The sequence below is a fragment of the Hemicordylus capensis genome, chromosome 12, assembly GCF_027244095.1.
Source record: "Hemicordylus capensis ecotype Gifberg chromosome 12, rHemCap1.1.pri, whole genome shotgun sequence".
NCBI classification, from domain to species: Eukaryota; Metazoa; Chordata; class Lepidosauria; order Squamata; family Cordylidae; genus Hemicordylus; species Hemicordylus capensis.
In genome coordinates this window covers 13,200,050-13,217,700 of record NC_069668.1, presented here as the reverse complement: position 1 = coordinate 13,217,700, position 17,651 = coordinate 13,200,050, and the positions used below count along the sequence as shown (strand labels likewise).

The 17,651-nt window shown below is 53.8% G+C and overlaps 1 protein-coding gene across 10 annotated transcripts in view; it reads left to right on the top strand.

Moving 5' to 3' along the window:
* Positions 1–17,651, top strand: part of LOC128336120 (cytospin-B-like) — a 77,338-nt gene that overhangs the window by 12,884 nt on the left and 46,803 nt on the right. For 9 of the 10 annotated variants that reach the window (XR_008311837.1, XR_008311836.1, XM_053275299.1 and 6 more), the window contains one exon: positions 1,806–1,941. Coding sequence is in view for 8 of the 10 variants with exons in the window: in XM_053275299.1 (XP_053131274.1) it covers positions 1,806–1,941 (136 nt within the window). In the remaining 2 variants the exon portion in view is untranslated. Of the gene's footprint in view, positions 1–1,805; positions 1,942–11,993; positions 12,212–17,651 lie in introns of those variants that run through there. The other variant, XM_053275300.1, reaches the window with a different exon arrangement.

The following is a 17,651-nucleotide window of genomic DNA, read 5'->3' as shown; positions in this document are numbered from 1 at the left end:
CTTACTCTTGCTCCCCTGCAACTGGGATTTAGAGATATCTTGCGTCTGAGGCTGGTGGTGAGTTATAGTCCTCAGACTATAGACTCAGACATGAATCACGTCCTGATTTTATGATGGAACTAGAACGAGAAGCCATTGTTTCCAAGTCACGAGAAGTAACCGCTCCTCACTAGTCAGACCTTGACAGGAATACTGGAGAGGAGAGCTGGTCTGGTGGTAGCAAGCATGACTGGTCCCCTTTGCTAAGCAAGGTCAGCCCTGGTTTGCATTTGATTGGAAGACAGTATGTGAGCACTGTCTGAGCTAGATGGACCAAGTATATGGCAGCTTCCTGTGTACTGTGGCGGACATTCAGACTAATGAAGCCCTTGTGCAAATGTGTGGCACGGCCGAAAGGCTGTTGTGCGAAGCCTGGAGCCTGCATTTCCGACCAGGGTGGCGCAGATATGCACACGCTCGCTACGAAGTGCATCATCTGTGGCACCCTTGGTGTGTGTGGCTGGGAACTTGTGCGCCATAGTGCAAGCGTGCAAGTGTGAAAATCCTAGTGGCTTCACGCGGCTCTACAATCTTCTTGCACTTGCACCATTCCATTTGTCGCACAAGTTAGTCCGGATGCCAGCACGTGTCTGGTTGTAGGTGCTGCACTTGGAGAAGGGTTTAGACCAGGCCTTGACACATGTTCTTTGGACCTACAGCCGGCCCCCAAATTTAGGAGCCAGATGAGGAACCTGCGACAAAATTATTGGATGGATAGTCTAGTATTTGACGAAATTATTGCACAGTGGGGAAAGGCAAACTGGCTTTTCTTTATCCCCTTTACAAGGAACAGACTTTGTCAACACTGACTCAGTTTAAAATTGATTCTAAAAGAAGTTTTAAAATGTGTTGTACTGTATTTTGTATTTTCTACTGTAATTTGTCTATTTTGTGTCATGCGTTTTAATTGGATGTTTTAATGGGGGGGGGCGTGTTCTGAGCCACCCAGAGAACAATTTGTTATAGGCGCCTTGCAAATAAAGTTTATTACAGCGGGAAATGACTTGACTCGCAAGCCAGAAGTTGCTAGTTCGAATGCCGGCTGGTATGGGAAACATCTATATTGGGCCGCAGCGTTATAGGAAGATGCTGAAAGGGATCATCACATACTGTGCGGGAGATGGCAATGGTCAACCCCTCCTGTATCCTACCAAAGACAACCACGGGGCTCTGTGGTCACCAGGAGTCGACACTGATTCAACGGCACACTTTACCTTTTATGAATACATAGGAAGCTGCTGTCTACTGAGTCAGACCATTGGTCCACCTAGCTGAGTATCGTCTTCACAGACTGGCAGCGGCTTCTCCGAGGTTGCAGGCAGGAATCTCTCTCAGCCCTTTCTTGGAGATGCTGCCAGGCAGGGAACTTGGAACCTAGATGCTCTTCCCAGAGCGGCCCCATGATCCCCTGAGGGGAATATCCTGCAGTGCTCACACACTTCTCGTCTCCCTTTCAAATGCAACCTGCTTAGCTAGGGGGGACAAGTCATGCTTGCCACCACAAGACCAGCTCTCCTCTTTAGTTGTACAGGGACATTGCTGCCTGGGACACATGAAGATGTTGTTTAAAGAAACTCTGCCTCTGAATCTCTTAGTTTAGACGCCATGGTCAATTTCGAGGTACCATGGCTCTCTGGGATTTGCCCCCCACTCGCAGTCCCAGCGCCCTGAAATCTCCCGGCTCCTGCTCTAAAGGATGGCGAGTGCAAACCAGGGTTTGGTGTAGTGTGACGAATGTCTGAATGGAGCCTCTTTCTCTCCTGCAGTTGAAGAGAGCCAGCAGCGAAGACATGCTGACCAAAACGGGCCTCCTGGCTGCCACAGCGGGGTCCCGGCTGAAGAAGACGGTCACCACGGGGGCCATCTCGGAGCTTGCCGAGAACCGGCTGAGGCCCAGCTCAGGTAGGGCCGTGGGGGGGCTGCCGCCAGGGAAGCGGAACCCGGACTCTCCTCCGGGGTCAACCGCGTGTGCCTTGCCAAGGAGGCCTCTTTGGAGCGTCTGTTTTGGGTTCTGGGCACACTCGGGGGGAGAGAGGCTTTTTATGTGGGTTTTCCACCTCTGGCTGGCGCCAAGGGCCCGGCTTCAGGAAACTGCTGGCTTTTGTTGTGGGCTCATAAAAGGCTGGAAAGGCCACCGCCGGAGGACCCTCGGCCGACCTCGGAAGCCGATAGATAACATTCTGCAATGGCCGCTGACTTGGCGTTCAGTGCCCCACAGAACTCCTCGCCCCGTGACTAGGGGGACTTCCCCCCCGCCCCTGTGAGTAGCAGAAGGAAGACAGTTCAGGCACGGGGGGGGAATACGTGAACATTTGTTCCATTTGAATCATTTATAGAGCTCTCTCTTTTGTGTGTGACATAAAGTACACATCGTCCTGGTTGGGTTCTGGGAGCGAACACAAGTGGGCGGTGGAAACAATACCAGTGTGACATTTTAGGACGAGGAGCAGGCCAGGAACATTTGGGAAGGTTGCTCTGATTTGGGGACCAGGCACCCTGCTTCCTTCTGCGTGCGCTCCCTTGCTCTAGGGCAACAGTGGCCAGCCTGAGGCTCTCCAGCTGTCGTCTGACTACAACTCCCATCACCCAGAGCTGCACTGGATGATGGGAGTTGTAGTCGGACGACAGCCGGAGAGCCTCTCCTGCTCTGTGGTTTGGGAGGGCAGTCTACGACGCATTGACTGTGTGTGTGATTCTGGGGGTAAGATTTGTGAGTCCGAGGGGCGAACTCAGCATGATGGTGGAAGTTGAGTCTTCAGAGCCCTCGGTGCCTTTTTTGTCCTCAAAAAGCAGGCCAGGGTGGGGAGGGAACTGGAGCAGGGAGAGGGGATTTGCACCCATGCCAATTCTCTGACTTGAATCGGTCATGGAGCATAGGGGCACAGTTCTGTGCCCATACCCTTTTTTCTTCTGCAACGATTAGGAATTTCAGAGAGAGGATTTGGCTGTGGACCATGGCAGAAGGGGAAAGGAAAGAGCCCCGGGGGTGGGGGGGGGGGTGCGAGCGACCAAGCAGCAAGTCCAGAGGAGGCTGACGGGTGAAGGGAAAACCCCTCCTGAGGCTCTTTCTGAAGAGAAACGTTGAAGAGGCACCAAGGCAGCCTTTGGCTGCTCAAGTGGGATATTTGTAAATGAACAGATATTACAAAAATAAGAATTGGTTAGTCTTCTTATGAGATTCTTCCTCATAAGGAACCTGACCCATGGAGTGGTGTAGGAGGCGTCTCCCTGGAAGTCCCTATTTCATGGGGAAAGGGGAATAGGAAACATTCTCGTTTTCTGCTGCCCATCTTGAATGGGGTTTGAACGCCAATATCCCCCCACTCCTCGCCCCACTTTGGTTCTTTTACCCAGTGTGGCCACTAGGTGGTGCCAACAGTCAGCCAAAACATACATCGGCGGTTCTCATACAGGGACCTCTGGAGATTGTTGGACTACAGTCCCCATCACCCCCTGCCACAACATCCTTTAGCTGCGATGATGGGATTTGATATTCCTGGTGAAGTCTGGTGGTAGCAAGCAGGACTTGTCTCCTTAGCTAAGCAGGGTCTGCCCTGGTTGCGTATGAATGGGAGCAGTGTTCTCTCTTAATTTTTTTCATCTGTGTGCGGAATGAGTTTTGTTCTGGGCAGCAGTATCAAGGCACTTTGTGTGTGCACCTGCATTCAGAGTGGGGCCTTCCTGATTCAACCTGAGCGGGGTCTAAAATTCACTGAGTGGACATCAAAAAACTTTTGAGTGCATGCACATGTGCACACCTTAGAACACTGAATGGGAGACTGCATGTGTGAGCACTGGAAGAGATTCCCCTCTTAGGGGATGGGGCCGCTCTGGGAAGAGCATCTAGGCTCCAAGTCCCCTCCCTGGCAGCATCTCCAAGATCGGGCTGAGAGAGACTCCTGCCTGCAACCTCAGAGAAGCTGCTTCCAGTCTGGGAAGACAATACTGAGCTAGCTAGACCAATGGTCTGACTCAGTATATGGCAGCTGCCTATGTTCCTCTGTCGCTCCCCCCCCCCATCCCCACATGGGATATTTGCATCCCTTTGGTAGAACATGAAGACACCTGGACCTTGACTGTATGTATGTATGTATGTATGATTTTATATACCGCCTGATTCCGAAGGCTCTAGGCCAGGGTTTCTCAACGTGTGGGTCCCCAGATGTTACTGGACTTCAACTCCCATAATCCCCAGCCCCAGTGGCCTTTGGTTGGGAATTATGGGAGCTGAAGTCCAATAACATCTGGGGACCCACACGTTGAGAAACCCTGCTCTAGGCGGTTCAGAAAAGTTAATACAATGAAGGCAAACTGAAACAACCATTAAAACAACAACTTAAAACACTCACAATTTAAAACATTCATTTCGCCCAGCCCTGCCCGGAGATGCTGCCAGGGATTGAACCCGAGATCTTCTGCATGCAAAGCAGATGCTCTACCATCTACAGTCCCATCTCCTGGGAAGTGGCTGCCTGTTGAATCAGACCAGAGGTCTGTTGTGCTCAGGATGGTCTACCCTGACTGGCAGCAGCTCTCCACGTTTTCAGGCAGATGCTCTACGGCCCCATCCCCAAAGGTGGCACAAATGGGTCTCCCGTACATGCATCAACCACACCAAGACCTGCTTTAACTTTAGCGGTCTGGCTGCCTCATGTGCCTTTAGACTGTGCCCTGGGACCCCACAGGCTTTCTGCTAGGCCTGCCCCTTCTCCCAGCTGTCCCTTAGGCAAGCTGCTGGTTTTGCTGCTGGCACCTGGAATCCGGACACACCTCACCTGCCCATCCACTGCCACATCTGCTGAGTCAATGTTTGCTCCTCCAGCTAGTTGTCCGGCTCCGAAGGCCCAGGCTTCACCCATGAGTCAACAAGCGTCCCAGCAAAGCAGCCTGGGAAGATAAACAAAAACTCCCTTGCTGTTTTACAGGGGGTGGATTGAATCGTGGCGCCCTTTCAGGGCTGCCAGAGCGCAGTGCTTAGAACAGACAGGCAGCCCTGCACCCTCTCTGTTGCCAACAGAGCTTGCATGAGGTCAGTGGGAAGCCGGGCCCTTGGGAACAGCTTCCAGGTGGCAATCACACACACACATTTCCACACGCAATCTTGCTCCCAGTATGGACACCCCTGCAGGCTTATGTGCTCCTTCTGAGCGTGATCTTGCCCCTTGCACGATTCTTTCAGCGCCTCCTGTTGGCCAGCTCTTGCATTCGGAGAAGAACCCACAAAACTAGCAATGGAAAAGGGTGAGGGTCTTCTTGGAAGGCAAGAGCTGCCCAGCAGGTGGCGCTGCAAAAATTGTGCAAAGTTCCTGCTGGGGGTGTGTACAGAGGTGATGTTGGTGTTAGGAACATAGGAAGCTGCCTTAAAGCTTGGTCCATCTGACTCAGGATTGTCTGCTCTGACTGGCAGCGGCTCTCTGGGGTTTCAGGCAGGAGTCTGTCCCCGCTCTACCTGGAGATGCTGCCAGGGATTGCAGGATGCTTCCTTCAACCGAGTCAAACCCTTGGTCCATCTAGCTCAGGATTGGCAGCTCAGGATTGGCAGCATCACGCCAACCCTGCAAGGTTTTGGGCCTCGGAGCCCTCCCTGGAGATGCTGCCAAGGACTGAACCTGGGACCTTTTGCATGCAAAGCAGAGGCTCTTCCACTGAGTTGTGGCCCTGCCGAGGCAAAGATCCCAGCTAGCGGAGTGGTGCGTAGTTTCAGCTCAACAAAGAATGAGTTGTGTGTGGCTTCGCTCAAGGTCACTCTCAGGGCTTACCGGAGGGAATCTGTGACCTTGCTGCTGCTTTCTCCGATGGGTGTTCTTTTTTCCTGAGATAACGGTGTGCCTTGGCTAGCGCTCTTGCAACAATTCTCATTCTCTCTCTCTCTCATATATGTGTACACACACACACACACACACACACACGATGAACCTGGAGGAAAGCCTTCTTGCCCAATTTAATTAGCAAGTTGCTTCCCCCATAAAATCTTAATCGGCTCCAGTGAGACCTGAAGCCAAGACAATGATCCCCTTTGAAGGCTGGCCTCGGGGGCGGGGGGGGGGCAGGAGCTCCCCAATCCCCAAGAGGCCTCCGGGCTGGATGGGGTCTGTTTCTTGCAAACTGTCACATCAAAGGAGGTGGTGGTGGGGCTCTTCCCAGGGTGGGGTGGGGGGGTTGCCGCACCTTTCAGCTCAGTCAGATTGCTGCCCCCCCCATGCAGAGTGGGGCAGATTCCGGACCCTAATGAGGCCAGCATGTTGGGAACCGAATTGTAGGTCCCATGTGGGGTTTCCAGAGGTGGGAGGAGATTAACAAGGAAGGTGGGTGGGGAGGGGGGTGTTCACCCCGAGACCTGGGCTTTCTGGAAGCACTTAAACTGGAGACATTTTCAGGAAAGATTTCCTGTGCAATACTTCTTCTCCTGTGCATAAACTCTGCATACATTTTCAAGGTGTGTGTGCGTGTGAGTGGTCTCCGCTGTTGCTTGTGTGTTCCGATCTTCCCTGGGCAACTCATGCATTTGCCCGCTGGGATCTGTGCCGGATTGGAGTTCGTGTGGGTGCCCCAGAGTGGCAGGGAAGTGGGCATGTCCAATGGCCTTGGCGTGCTGCACACGTTGAGATCGGCGAAGGGGGCAGAGGTGGTGGCTACGGCCTGTGCCTGGTGACTTCTTCTTGCTGGCTGGGAGTTCTCTTTGAGTCCCCTCTCTGCCCATGGCTGGCTTCGCCCTCTCTTTGCAAGGCAGCACCCTGGGCAGAGTTGGGGACCCATCTCTGCAAATTTGGTTAGTAGCCCGCTTTCCTCAGTCTCCTCTACCATGAAATGAATAAGACGGTCATAGCGATGAAATATGCATTCTCCTGAAGAAGGCGAGCTTTCCCCAAGCCCTTTTAAAAAAAATGCACAGAAACAATAAAATAAAACCGATGTCCAAAGAGCAAACGTTTCGATGTTCTACATCAGCTGCAGTGCTGTGCAGTGGTGCGATTCAACCTCTTGACTCGGCAAAGCTGGCCGTAATTAGCCAATCTTGTTACAGAGTCAATCAGCCCTATTACATAACCCCCCAATATCTCATAAGCAAAGGGAGAGAGTAAAAATCCCCACCCTCGCATAATAGGTAGGAAGTCATAATGGGAGGGAAAGAGTAGAAATTCACACTCCCACTCAGTAGCCGATGCATTTCATGGCTTCCCTCATTTCTTCCATGGTCTGCATGGGATGCATGCATTTTTAAATCAGGGGAAACGGGGTAGACCCTTGGTAAAAAGATGCAAGGAACATCTGGCAGACCCGTAGCATGAAGAGAGAACAAAATTGCGAGCAATGCGTGTTAAAGAACAACACCAGGGGAAGCTGTGTTAGAACAGTGGCACCCAATTCTAAATGTCAAAGAAGAAATGAGGGAAGCAATGAAATTCATTCGCTACTGAGCTGGAGTGTGAATTTTTACTCTCTCCCTTTGCTGATTGAGATCTTGGGGGTTGTGTAATAAGACTGATTGACATTGTGATTGGCTAATTACTGTCAGCTTTGCCGAGTCAGTTCGCCTTAAGTGGCGCAGCGGGGAAATGCTTGACTACAAGTAGAAGGTTGCTGGTTTGAACCCCCACTGGTATGTTCCCCAGACTATGGGAAACACTGCTATCGGGCAGCAGCGATATAGGAAGGTGCTGAAAGGCATCATCTCAGACTGTGCGGGAGGAGGTAATGGCCAACCCCTCCTGGATTCTACCCAAGACAACCACAGGGCTCTGTGGGCGCCTGGAGTCGACATTGACTTGACAGCACACTTTACTTTGCTGAGTCATGGTGTTGAGTTATTGGTTGGTCTTGTGGTAGCGAGCATGGATTGTCCCCTTTGCTAAGCAGGGTCTGCCCTGGTTGCATTTGACTAGGGGACCACATGTGAGCAATGTGAGAGATTCCCCTTTGGGGTTCGGGCTATAGCTCAGTGGAAGAGCATTTGTAAGCTTGTGTGCAGAAGATTCCAAGTTCCCTCCCTGGCGGCATCTCTAGGATAGGGCTGAGAGAGACTCCTGCCTGCTGCCACCTTGGAGAAGCCGCTGCCAGTCTGGGCAGACAGTCCTGAGCTAGATGGACCAAGGGTCTGACTCAGCATATAGCAGTTGCCTAGATTCCTGTGTTTTTAAGAGTATGTTTTAGCCAACGCTATATAGCATTGAAGCTGATGGGTAACATCAAAACGTTTGCTACTTTAATATCTGTTTTGTTTTGTTAACGGTGCATTAAAAAGGGGTCTTGTGCCTTGAAATGTCCATTCTGCAGAACTGAACATATGGCAGGAAGCCAGCTCGCTTATTTTACTGCTGAGGCTAGAAGTGGCGGGGGGGGGGGGGAGGGACGGGTTCCTCTGCCAGAGTTGGGTCCCTTGCTGCTCAGAATATAGTCGCACCAAGCATCTGGTGTTCCCAAAGGTAGTTATTGCCTGATAGAGTTGACCTGATGAACCACTATATACAAATGTGCCATTGAGTTCCAGGTTTTGTTTAGATTTGGTTTTTAAGTCTGTCAATAGTCTTTCTGTGCAATTACCCAAAGGGATATACAAGAGCAACAATTAATTTGAAAGGATGTGGTCCCTAAGAGCCCAGGATATCTCTGTGCACACCATGGATGGAGGGGTTCCTGCCCAGAGGGTTGGTCTGGGCTGATTATGGTAGTTCCTCCCGTCCAAGGTGTGCATAGAGAGATACTGGGCTGCTTCCCGGCTCTTTCCTCTTGACAGCCCCAAGACTGTAAAATTATCTTATTATCTTCACGCAGGCATTTGACAGCCAGTGAGGTTTCCTTGGAACAGTCCCTTGGTTTTAATCATTGTCTACTTTTAATTAGATTTAAAACAACAACAACAACAAAACCCTTGTCTGAGCATTTGAGAATAGGCGAGCTTGTAAGTTGGTAGTCTAATTCTGTTCCCGCCAGGAACGTTTCTTGTCTAGGGTGATTGATTTTCCCCATCACTCAGCCCCCTTATTTTGACAATAGGAAACTGTTGGTCTCCCTGCCCACCCCCACCCCCCGCAACTTGTGCATCCATTGTGACTGCCAAGTGCTGCATAGAGCTTGTGGTCACATGGAAGGCCCTATTGGGCAGCACCTGTGACGTCACTAGCAGTAAAAGATGCCAGTTCACCCCTTTCCCCCATGTCTGCTTAATTTTATCGGCTGCATTTCTTCTAATTAGTTCACCATGCCAACACAAGAGCATCTGTCTGGACTATTAATAAGAGCTGAAATGCCTCCACACCCCATATATTCCGGAACCCCCCCTCCCTTTTAGGACTGCCGTGTTGAGTTAATGGATTGATTGGTTTTGAGGGATTTATATTCTGCCTTTTGGCAACCGCCTCAAGGCAGCTAACACAAGCCATAGGATTAACTCAGTATCAGGAATTAAAACTGATCAAGGAACAGCCAAAGGACCAGACTAAAGGGAAGTAATCTGAGATAACCCTATCACTGGGGTGGACTCTTTGCGAGAGGTCAGCTTTGTTCTGGAAACACTGATATTTCTGGCTGTCCCTGCATCTGAAACTTTTGTTTGGTGTTATGGTTTTAGTGTGTTGGCTTTTGCTGGATGTTTTGGTTTTTGTTGGTGATATTTCTTTGTTATTTGGAGATGTGATTCCTACATGGACTGTGATGGCCAGCCACTTTAGTTTTTCTTACCTTGAGTAACCTGAGGTTCAGTATTCCCTCTAGCAGGAGTTCCCGGATGTTATTGACTACAACTCCCATCATCCCCAGCCAAAGGCCATTGAATCTGGGGGTGCTGGGAGTGTAGTCAGCAACGTCTGGGAATCCCTGTTAGAGAGGGTACTGTGTTCAGGCTGGAAATGTATCAGTTGAACCTCGGTAGCTGCTGCCTACTGAATCAAACCATAGCTGCTCGACAGAGTATCAGGCAGGGGTCTTTTTCAGCCTTACTGGAGATGCTAGGAGTCGAACTCTGGAATATCCGCCAGATCCACTCTCTGCTTTGATTAGGAACGCAGGAAATTGCCTCCTACTGAGTCAGACCCTTGGTCTACCTAGCTCAGCGTTGTCCACACTGACTGGCAGCAAGCCAGCTCTCCAGGGTTTCAGGCAGGGGTCTCGCTCAGCTTTACCTGGAGAGGCTAGGAGTTCTGCTGTGCTGCTGGGGACTGTCGGCCGCATCCCCCATACGAGCACCTGAAGCGACCTTCTACTGAGCCAGGTCTTTAGTCCCTCTAGCTTAGTATTGTCTGCACTGCCTGGCAGCAACTTCTTGCCCAGGCCTGCCTGGAGATGCTGCCAGGGTGGGAATGAACCTGGGACCGGCTGCGTGCCAAGCCCACTGAACAATGGCCCAGTCCAAAAGTCACCAGTTCTAGGAACATAAAAAACCCAGCCCAGGCCCAAGGTGGCCCATCTAGTCCAGCATCCTGTTTCGCACAGTGGCCCGCCAGATGCCTCTGAGGAGCCCACAGGCAGGAGGTGAGGGCGTGCCCTCTCTCCTGCTGTTGCTCCCCTGCAACTGGGACTCAAAGGCATCCTGCCTTGGAGGCTGGTGGTGGCCTCTAGCCCTCCGACTAGCAGCGGTTGACAGACCTCTCCTCCATGAAGTGATCCAAACCCCTCTTTAAGCCATCCAGGTGGTTGGCTGTCACCACATCCTGTGGCAGAGAATTCCACAAGCTGATTATATGCGTTTGTTGGTCCTAGATTTCCCGGCAATCAGTTTCATGGGATGACCCCTGGTTCTAGTGTTGTGGGAGAGGGAGAAGAATTTTTCTCTCTCCACTTTCTCCACACCATGCCTGATTTCATAGGCCTCTCTCGTGTCTCCCCGCAGTCGTCTTTTTTCTAAACCAAAAAGGCCCAGGTGTTGTAGCCTTGCCTCATAAGGGAGGAGCTCCAGGCCCCTGGTCATCTGGGTTGCCCTCTTCTCCACCTTCTCCAGTTCTACAATGTCCTTCTTTAGATGTGGTGGCCAGAATTGTGCACAGTACTCCAAGTGTGTCCACACCATCGTTTTGTAGAAGGGCATAATAATGTTAGCCGTTTTATTTCCAATCCCCTTCCTAATGGTCCCTCGCATGGAATTGGCCTTATTCCCAGCTGCTGCACACTGAGTTGACACTTTCAACCGGAGTGAAATCCAAACAGGATTTCACATCCGAACAGGAGCACTGGGCACTGCCTCCTCCCAAGAGTCAGACCCTTGGTCCACCCAGCTCAGTCTTGTCTGCTTTGACTGGCAGCAACTCTCTGGGGTTTCTGGCAGCCCTACCTGTAGGTGCCGCCTGGGAGGAGAGCGGGTCTGGTGGTCGCAAGCAGGACTGGTCCCCTTAGCTAAGCAGGGTCCTCCCTGGTTGCATTTGAATGGGAGACTACCTGTGTCAGCACTGGAAGAGATTCTCCCCCTTAGGGGATGGAGCTGCCACTCTGGGAAGAGCATCTGAAGATTCCCAGTCCCCTCCCTGGCAGCAGCATCTCCAAGACAGGGCTGAGAGAGACTCCTGCCTGCCACCTGGGAGAAGCAGCCGCTGCCACTCTGTGTAGACAATCCTGAGCTCGACGGACCACAGGTCTGACTCAGTAGACGGCAGCTTCCTCTGTTCCTATGAGAAGCCGCTGCCAGTCTGTGCAGACCAGGGCTGCTCCACTTGGGCCCTCCTTCAGATGTTGGCCTACAACTCCTGTAATCCCTGGCTGTTGGCCACTGTGCCTGGGGATGATGGGAGTTGTAGTCCAGAAATGGCTGGGCAGGCCTGGCTGTCGCCCTTCCGGAGCCGGATGGACCAAGGGTCTGTGGCAGCGGCCTAGGTTCCTCTGACCTTCTGCAGGCAAAGCAGCCCAGGCCATCCCCTCCTTCCCCTTCTCCTGCAGTTTGCTCTGGCCGCCTCTGAGTGGCCTCCTCTGGCTGGTGAGTCAGTCTCCTCCTCCTCCTCCTCCTCCTCCTCCGCTCTGGATTCCAGCCGCTGCTGCTGAAGTCGGAGGGCCAGCCCAGGCGGGGAATGCCTCAGCCCAGCGGCAGGGACAGGCTGCCTTTCCAGGGCCGGCAGCCGTGAGGCAGGGAGGGAGCCTCTCCCGCCTGCCCCCCGGGATGCTGCAGAGGCCGCCGCCGCCGCCGAGAGGGCTGTAGAGAGGCGCTCCGAGATGGGCAACCAGCCGGGGAGACCCGAGGAGCTGGAGCCAGGTCTGTCTGTCTGTCTGTCGGTCGGTCGGTCGGCCGGCCGGCCGGCCTCCTCGGCGGGGGGCAGCTGTGTCTGGCGGGCGGGCGGGCTCTGGCTTGCCTCGCAGGTGCTCAGCACCCCCACGCCGGCTGCCATGCCCACCAAGGCACAGGCGCACGCTGGCGGCGGCTTGCGCTGAGACGTGGAGTCCCCTGGCCCAGAGGCACCCAGGGGCTCAGCCCCCGGACATCAGCGGGACGGCCAGTTGGGGGGGGGCCCTCCCAGCAGCCCTTCTGCAGGCTGCCCTGACCAGTGCCGGGGGGAGGGGGGTGATCTTTGGGAGGCCGAGGCGTTCCCTGCGAAACGGAAGTGTCTCCCTGCTTCGGCGGTATGAATGGAGCTGAAGGCGCCAGTTCTGTGCAAACGCCGTGTGTGCTGAAATGCGGTGCGTGCCGTTCCCAAGAGAAGACCGGGCCCCAAGACAGTGCCCTGCTAGTTTGGAGGTTAGCCAGCCCCCCCCGCCGGGCACATGGCTGAACCTGGCAGTGTTGCAAGGAGCAGTGTGTTGTTTCTCCCGTGTAAGAGGCGGTGCGATCCGGCGGGGTCTCCCCAGCAACCGTTTAATGCACAGGAAGCCAGAGAGGATCCCCTCTCTGCCATCAGAGGGCCAGGCCCAGTCAGTGGAGCCCCCAACTTCTTTTGTTCTTGGCTCCCTCGGGATGTGGCGGGCGCCCTCCCCATCGGTGGCACACCGCCTTTCCGAGGGGGCCCCCGGACTGTTGCCAGGCCAGGAGGCATCGCAATGCTGACTTTCCTTTTGTGCCAAATCGGTTTCCTCCCCCCACGTTGTCCTCCTGGAAAGTGCACCGTTATGCATGCTAAACAGTTTCGGGGAAGGGAAGGGGGTGTGTGCATGCGCCTCGCTCTTTGTGGGGCCAGCGGGCTCCCAGGAGCACAGCAAGCGTCAGCGTCGGCATGGGGATGGGTTTTGCCTGATGATATTGGGCACCCTCTACGGGGAACCTTCTCCACGCTGATTCGGAGATGCACAAGAACCCGGCTGACCACAGCTCCTGTATGGGAAGATTCAGTTGGGTTTTGCGCTGGGTGGAAAACAGCAGTGCCCCACGGAAGTGTGGGTTTTTGCAGGCAATACGGGGCAGTCTGTGGGTCTTTCCTGTGGCTAGGAGGGCCCGAGGGATCATTCTCTTTTTGTAACAAGCGTTCCCCACTGTATTGCATCAAATTCCCTGATTTCCTCGAGAGACTTGTCCCTGGCATAGCTTGCAAACTTTGCCATCCCACCCTAGAGGCGACTGCTTTTTAGGAGACCAGAACTATTCTTCCCCCTTGCACTGCTCTTCAAGCCCAAAGGTACACAATGTTGAATCCAGAATTTGGAGGGCCCGTGGGCAAGGCACCCTCAGTGCGCCTCCTGGGCAGGCAAGCCAAGAATTCTCTCCTCCTCTCTCATGTCCAAGAATTCTCCCCTTCTCTGACCCCTTTGGGTCCTTTGTGCAAAGGGAAGGTGGCGGCACTGCTGAGGGACAATAGGCGCTGTGCTGGATCTTGGGACCCCAGCAGATGCTTTGCCTCCTTGAGCTGCCCTTTGGGCAATACAAAGCAATCTGCGTATTTTTCCCATGCTGGAAGGTCGGTTGCTCTGATGACGGTCGCTATTTATGTCTTACTTTTCAACCACAAAAAGCAATAGACGATGTGAAAAAAAAGAATTTCAGTTCTTTCTCCCCCAAAGGGCACACAATCTGGAAAAGAAAGACCGGGGTAGACACAAAGAACAGCCGCTGGACGGATTCTGTGCTGGGGTTGGGTAGAGACCGTTTGTTTTATTTTTGCATTTCCTCTGAGGGCGCCCAGAGCAGAATCCATGGCTATGCTTATCCTCACAACCACCCTGTGAGGGAGGTTAGGCTGAGAGAGAAGGGACTGGCCCAGAGACACCCAGTGAGTTTCAGGACTGAACGGGGATTTGAACTCGGGTCTCCCTGGTCCTAGTCCCAACACCCTAACCACTATACCACGCTGGCTCACAGTTGCTCTTCCGCTGCTAAATATGAGAGTTTCCACAAGGTAGCGGGGTAATTATTCCCCATGGATGCGGACTAGGGCAGGGAGACGGGGTAGCTTGCCCCGGGCCGTGGAGCGGGCTCAGGGCAGAGGTGGGACTTGAACCCAGGGCTCCCCGGGCCCCCTAGCCCTGCAAGAGAGCAGCGTGGCACGTCTGACGTCCCCTGCCCTCCGCCCACTTTGACATTTTGTTTGTGGGCCACAAAAATGCCCCGCCCCGCTGTATCTGAGGTCTCCGTTAAGAGCTGCCGAGTTGGACCAGGGCAAAGGTCTTCCTCGCCCAGCCTCCTGTTTCCCAACAGAGGCCAGCCCCGGAAGGAAGGCAGGCCGCTCGAGGTGTGAAGGGAGAGCTGTTGCGTGTTGCAGGCGGTGTCCGCCCCGGCTCGCTCGCTCCCTGGCAGCGTCTCCAGGTGGGGCTGGGAAAGAGCCCTGCTTGAAACCTGTTGGGCAGCAACGATACAGGAAGATGCTGAAAGGCCTCATCATCTCAGGCTGCGCGGGAGGAGGAGGCGGCGATGGCCGTGGTCACCCCCTCCTGGATTCGACCCAAGACAGCCCCAGGGCTCTGTGGGCGCCACGAGTCGACACCGACCCGACGGCGCAACTTTGCAGAGGTCTGCACACCTGCCCCTGTGCTCGTTTTGAGGGGCAGCTTGCATTTGAAGGGCACAGAGAGGAGTGTCCTGCTGTGCCTGCGTTCAGCAGAACATGGGAATGGCTGGGCCTGTGTACAAAGTACACTCATCGTAGCAGTGTTGCATGTAACGTGAGGATGGGCCTGTTGGCTCATCGGATTGTAGAGGTGGGAGCCACCTTGGATGGGCCATCCATCCACGGCTTGCACACTTCCAGCAGAGGACAGCCCACTGCACCGTAGCTGTGGATGATGGGTGTTGTAGTCTAGCAGCTGAAGAGCCGTAGGTTGCCCCCACCCCCCTCCAGACACACACACACACACACAGTCATCTTTGAAAAAAAGGCCTGTAACCAGAGCAACATCTGTTTTGTTTCCAGCTCTGTGATACCCCTTTGGGAGTGAAGGTGGGCGTGGGTGGTGGGGACCGACCCGTCCTTAGAAGTTCATCTTGTCCCGGCAGAAAGGGATTTTCCAGCCCTGCCTGCTAAGATGAGCAACCCGTCTCAGTGTTGTGAGTGACTAGCAGCTCTTTTATCACAGGATGTGACTGGGCAAAACAGCTCCTCACTGGTGTGAGTCAGGGTCTTTCCGACTGCAGTGTGGGGTTCCCTCCCCTCCCCAGGAAGATCCTCCAAATCCTCCGTGTCTTTTGCTTTCCACATCCTTATTAGGGACATAGGAAGCTGCCTCCCACCCAGAGTCAAGCCCTTGGTCCGTCTAGCTCAGGCTTGTCAGCACTGACCGGCAGCGGCTTCTCCAGGGTTGCAGGCAGGAGTCTCTCCCGACCCTACCTGGAGATGTTTCCAGGGATGGAACCCGGGACCTTCTGCATGCAAAGCAAATGCTCTCCCACTGAGCTGTGGGTGCTTCTGATGCATATGAGGAAATATGCAAAACAAAAGCATCCCTCTCTGATTGCTTTTAGGATCAGAGGTATGCCCTCAAGGCACACCTGTTTTCTTGGGCTTTTAGGAGGAATTTACTGCTTAATTGCTCTCATCCCATGAAACAGTTTCAACTTTTTATTTGATGCAGTTGTTTTGTTTTTACTCGCTTTTGTATTTGTTGTGTGTTTAAATTGTGTGCCCCGCCTAGAGGTATAAATATAAATATATATATATATATATTAATTAGAGCTAGATAAATACAAAGCTGTTTTTTACTGAGTCAGACCCTTGGTCTGTCTCACTCAGTCCTGTCTGCACTGACTGGCAGCAGCCCTCCAAAGTTTTAAACGGGCTTCTTTGTTCTCTGGCGGCTGAGGGCAGGGCTGGAACCCCTGGATTGAATTCATAAGGACGCAGATTTAGGCCTTTCCTGACTCTTAAGAGCCGGTGGCCGGTGGAACAGCTTGCCTCATGCAGTGGTGGGCTCTCTGCTGGAGGTTCCGTGGAGATCACGTGTGCTGCAGTGACCCGGGCGTTTCTGCCCTGTCTCCTGGCGACCTTCAAAGGCCTGGTTGCCTGCCCCAGGAAGGTGAGCCGTGAGCGCCTCTTTCCCCAGCCTGCCCTGCTTTGTCCATCAAGCCTGTGGCTCCCATTAGACCCCGAGCAGAGGCCGGCAGAAGCTCCCCCCTGCCTTTTCATCAACACTCATTCCTGACATTTTATTGAGCCCATCAGTGGGGAAGCGGAGCCCGAGGGGCTGCTGGAGATTGATCTTCCCGGGCTGAGCCAGTTCTGCTGCTTTTTTGGAAGCGCGCAGTGACTGAGCCGGGGTCACAAGTTTGGAGTGCGGGGTAATAAAAGCGTCGCATGTCAGCGTTGAGAGGGGCCTCGGAGCTCTCCTGGCCCAGAATCTGCTCCCCCACCCCTGACAGGCAGCATCCAGCCTCTCTTTGGAGAGCCCGCCCCTGCATGAGGCAGGCTGTTCCCCTGCCCAACAGCCCTTCCAGTTTGGAAACCTCGCGTCCTCATGGCTGGCCTCCATCTGTTCCCTGGCCGTTCCCACCCAGTGGTTCTTCTGGTCCAGCCCAACCCTCAATAGGGGCCACGGAGAACACAAGTCCTCTCCTCCTCCAGTGTCACAGCCCTCCGGAAAGTTGAAGGCGGCTCCCTTTGCTCTTCTCCCTGCCCTGGGCTTGATGTCTTAGTCTCACTCGGGTCTTTGGAAACTGGCTTTTGCAAAGAGAGAGAAAGGGAGGCAAGGTTCCCCAGGGCCTCGTGCGAGCGTCTTCTCTCGCTTTCTCTGGGGCGTGGTTGGTTGATTGATTACGTGCTGTCAAGTTGGTGTCGACTCTTCTTCTTCTTCTTCTTGTGGTTGGTTCGATTTCTAGACCGCCCTTCCAAAAATGGCCCAGGGCGATTTACACAGAGCAATAGAAAAGAAGATGGCCCCGTCCCCGAAGGGCTCACAGTCTAAAAGGAAACACAAGATCGGCCCCAGCCCCAGCCACGGGAGGGATGCAGTGCTGCGCGTCGAGAGGGCCAGTTACTCGCCCCCGGCTCAATCAAGGGCATCGCCACGTTAACCAGGCGCCTCGTTGCCAATTCAGTGACCCCAGAGTTCGATTCTCTCCAGGATGACCTGTCTTCAGCTTGGCCTGTAAGGTCTCTCCATGGTGCCTTCATGGCTGTCGTGATTGAGTCCATCCACCTTGCGGCTGGCCGTCCTCTCCTTCTTCTCTTGCCTTCCACTTCCCCCAGCATGATGGACTTCTCCAGGGAGCTGGGTCTTCTTCGCACAATGTGTCTGCAGTAGGCTAGTCTGAACCTGGCCATTTGTACCCCAAGTACCAA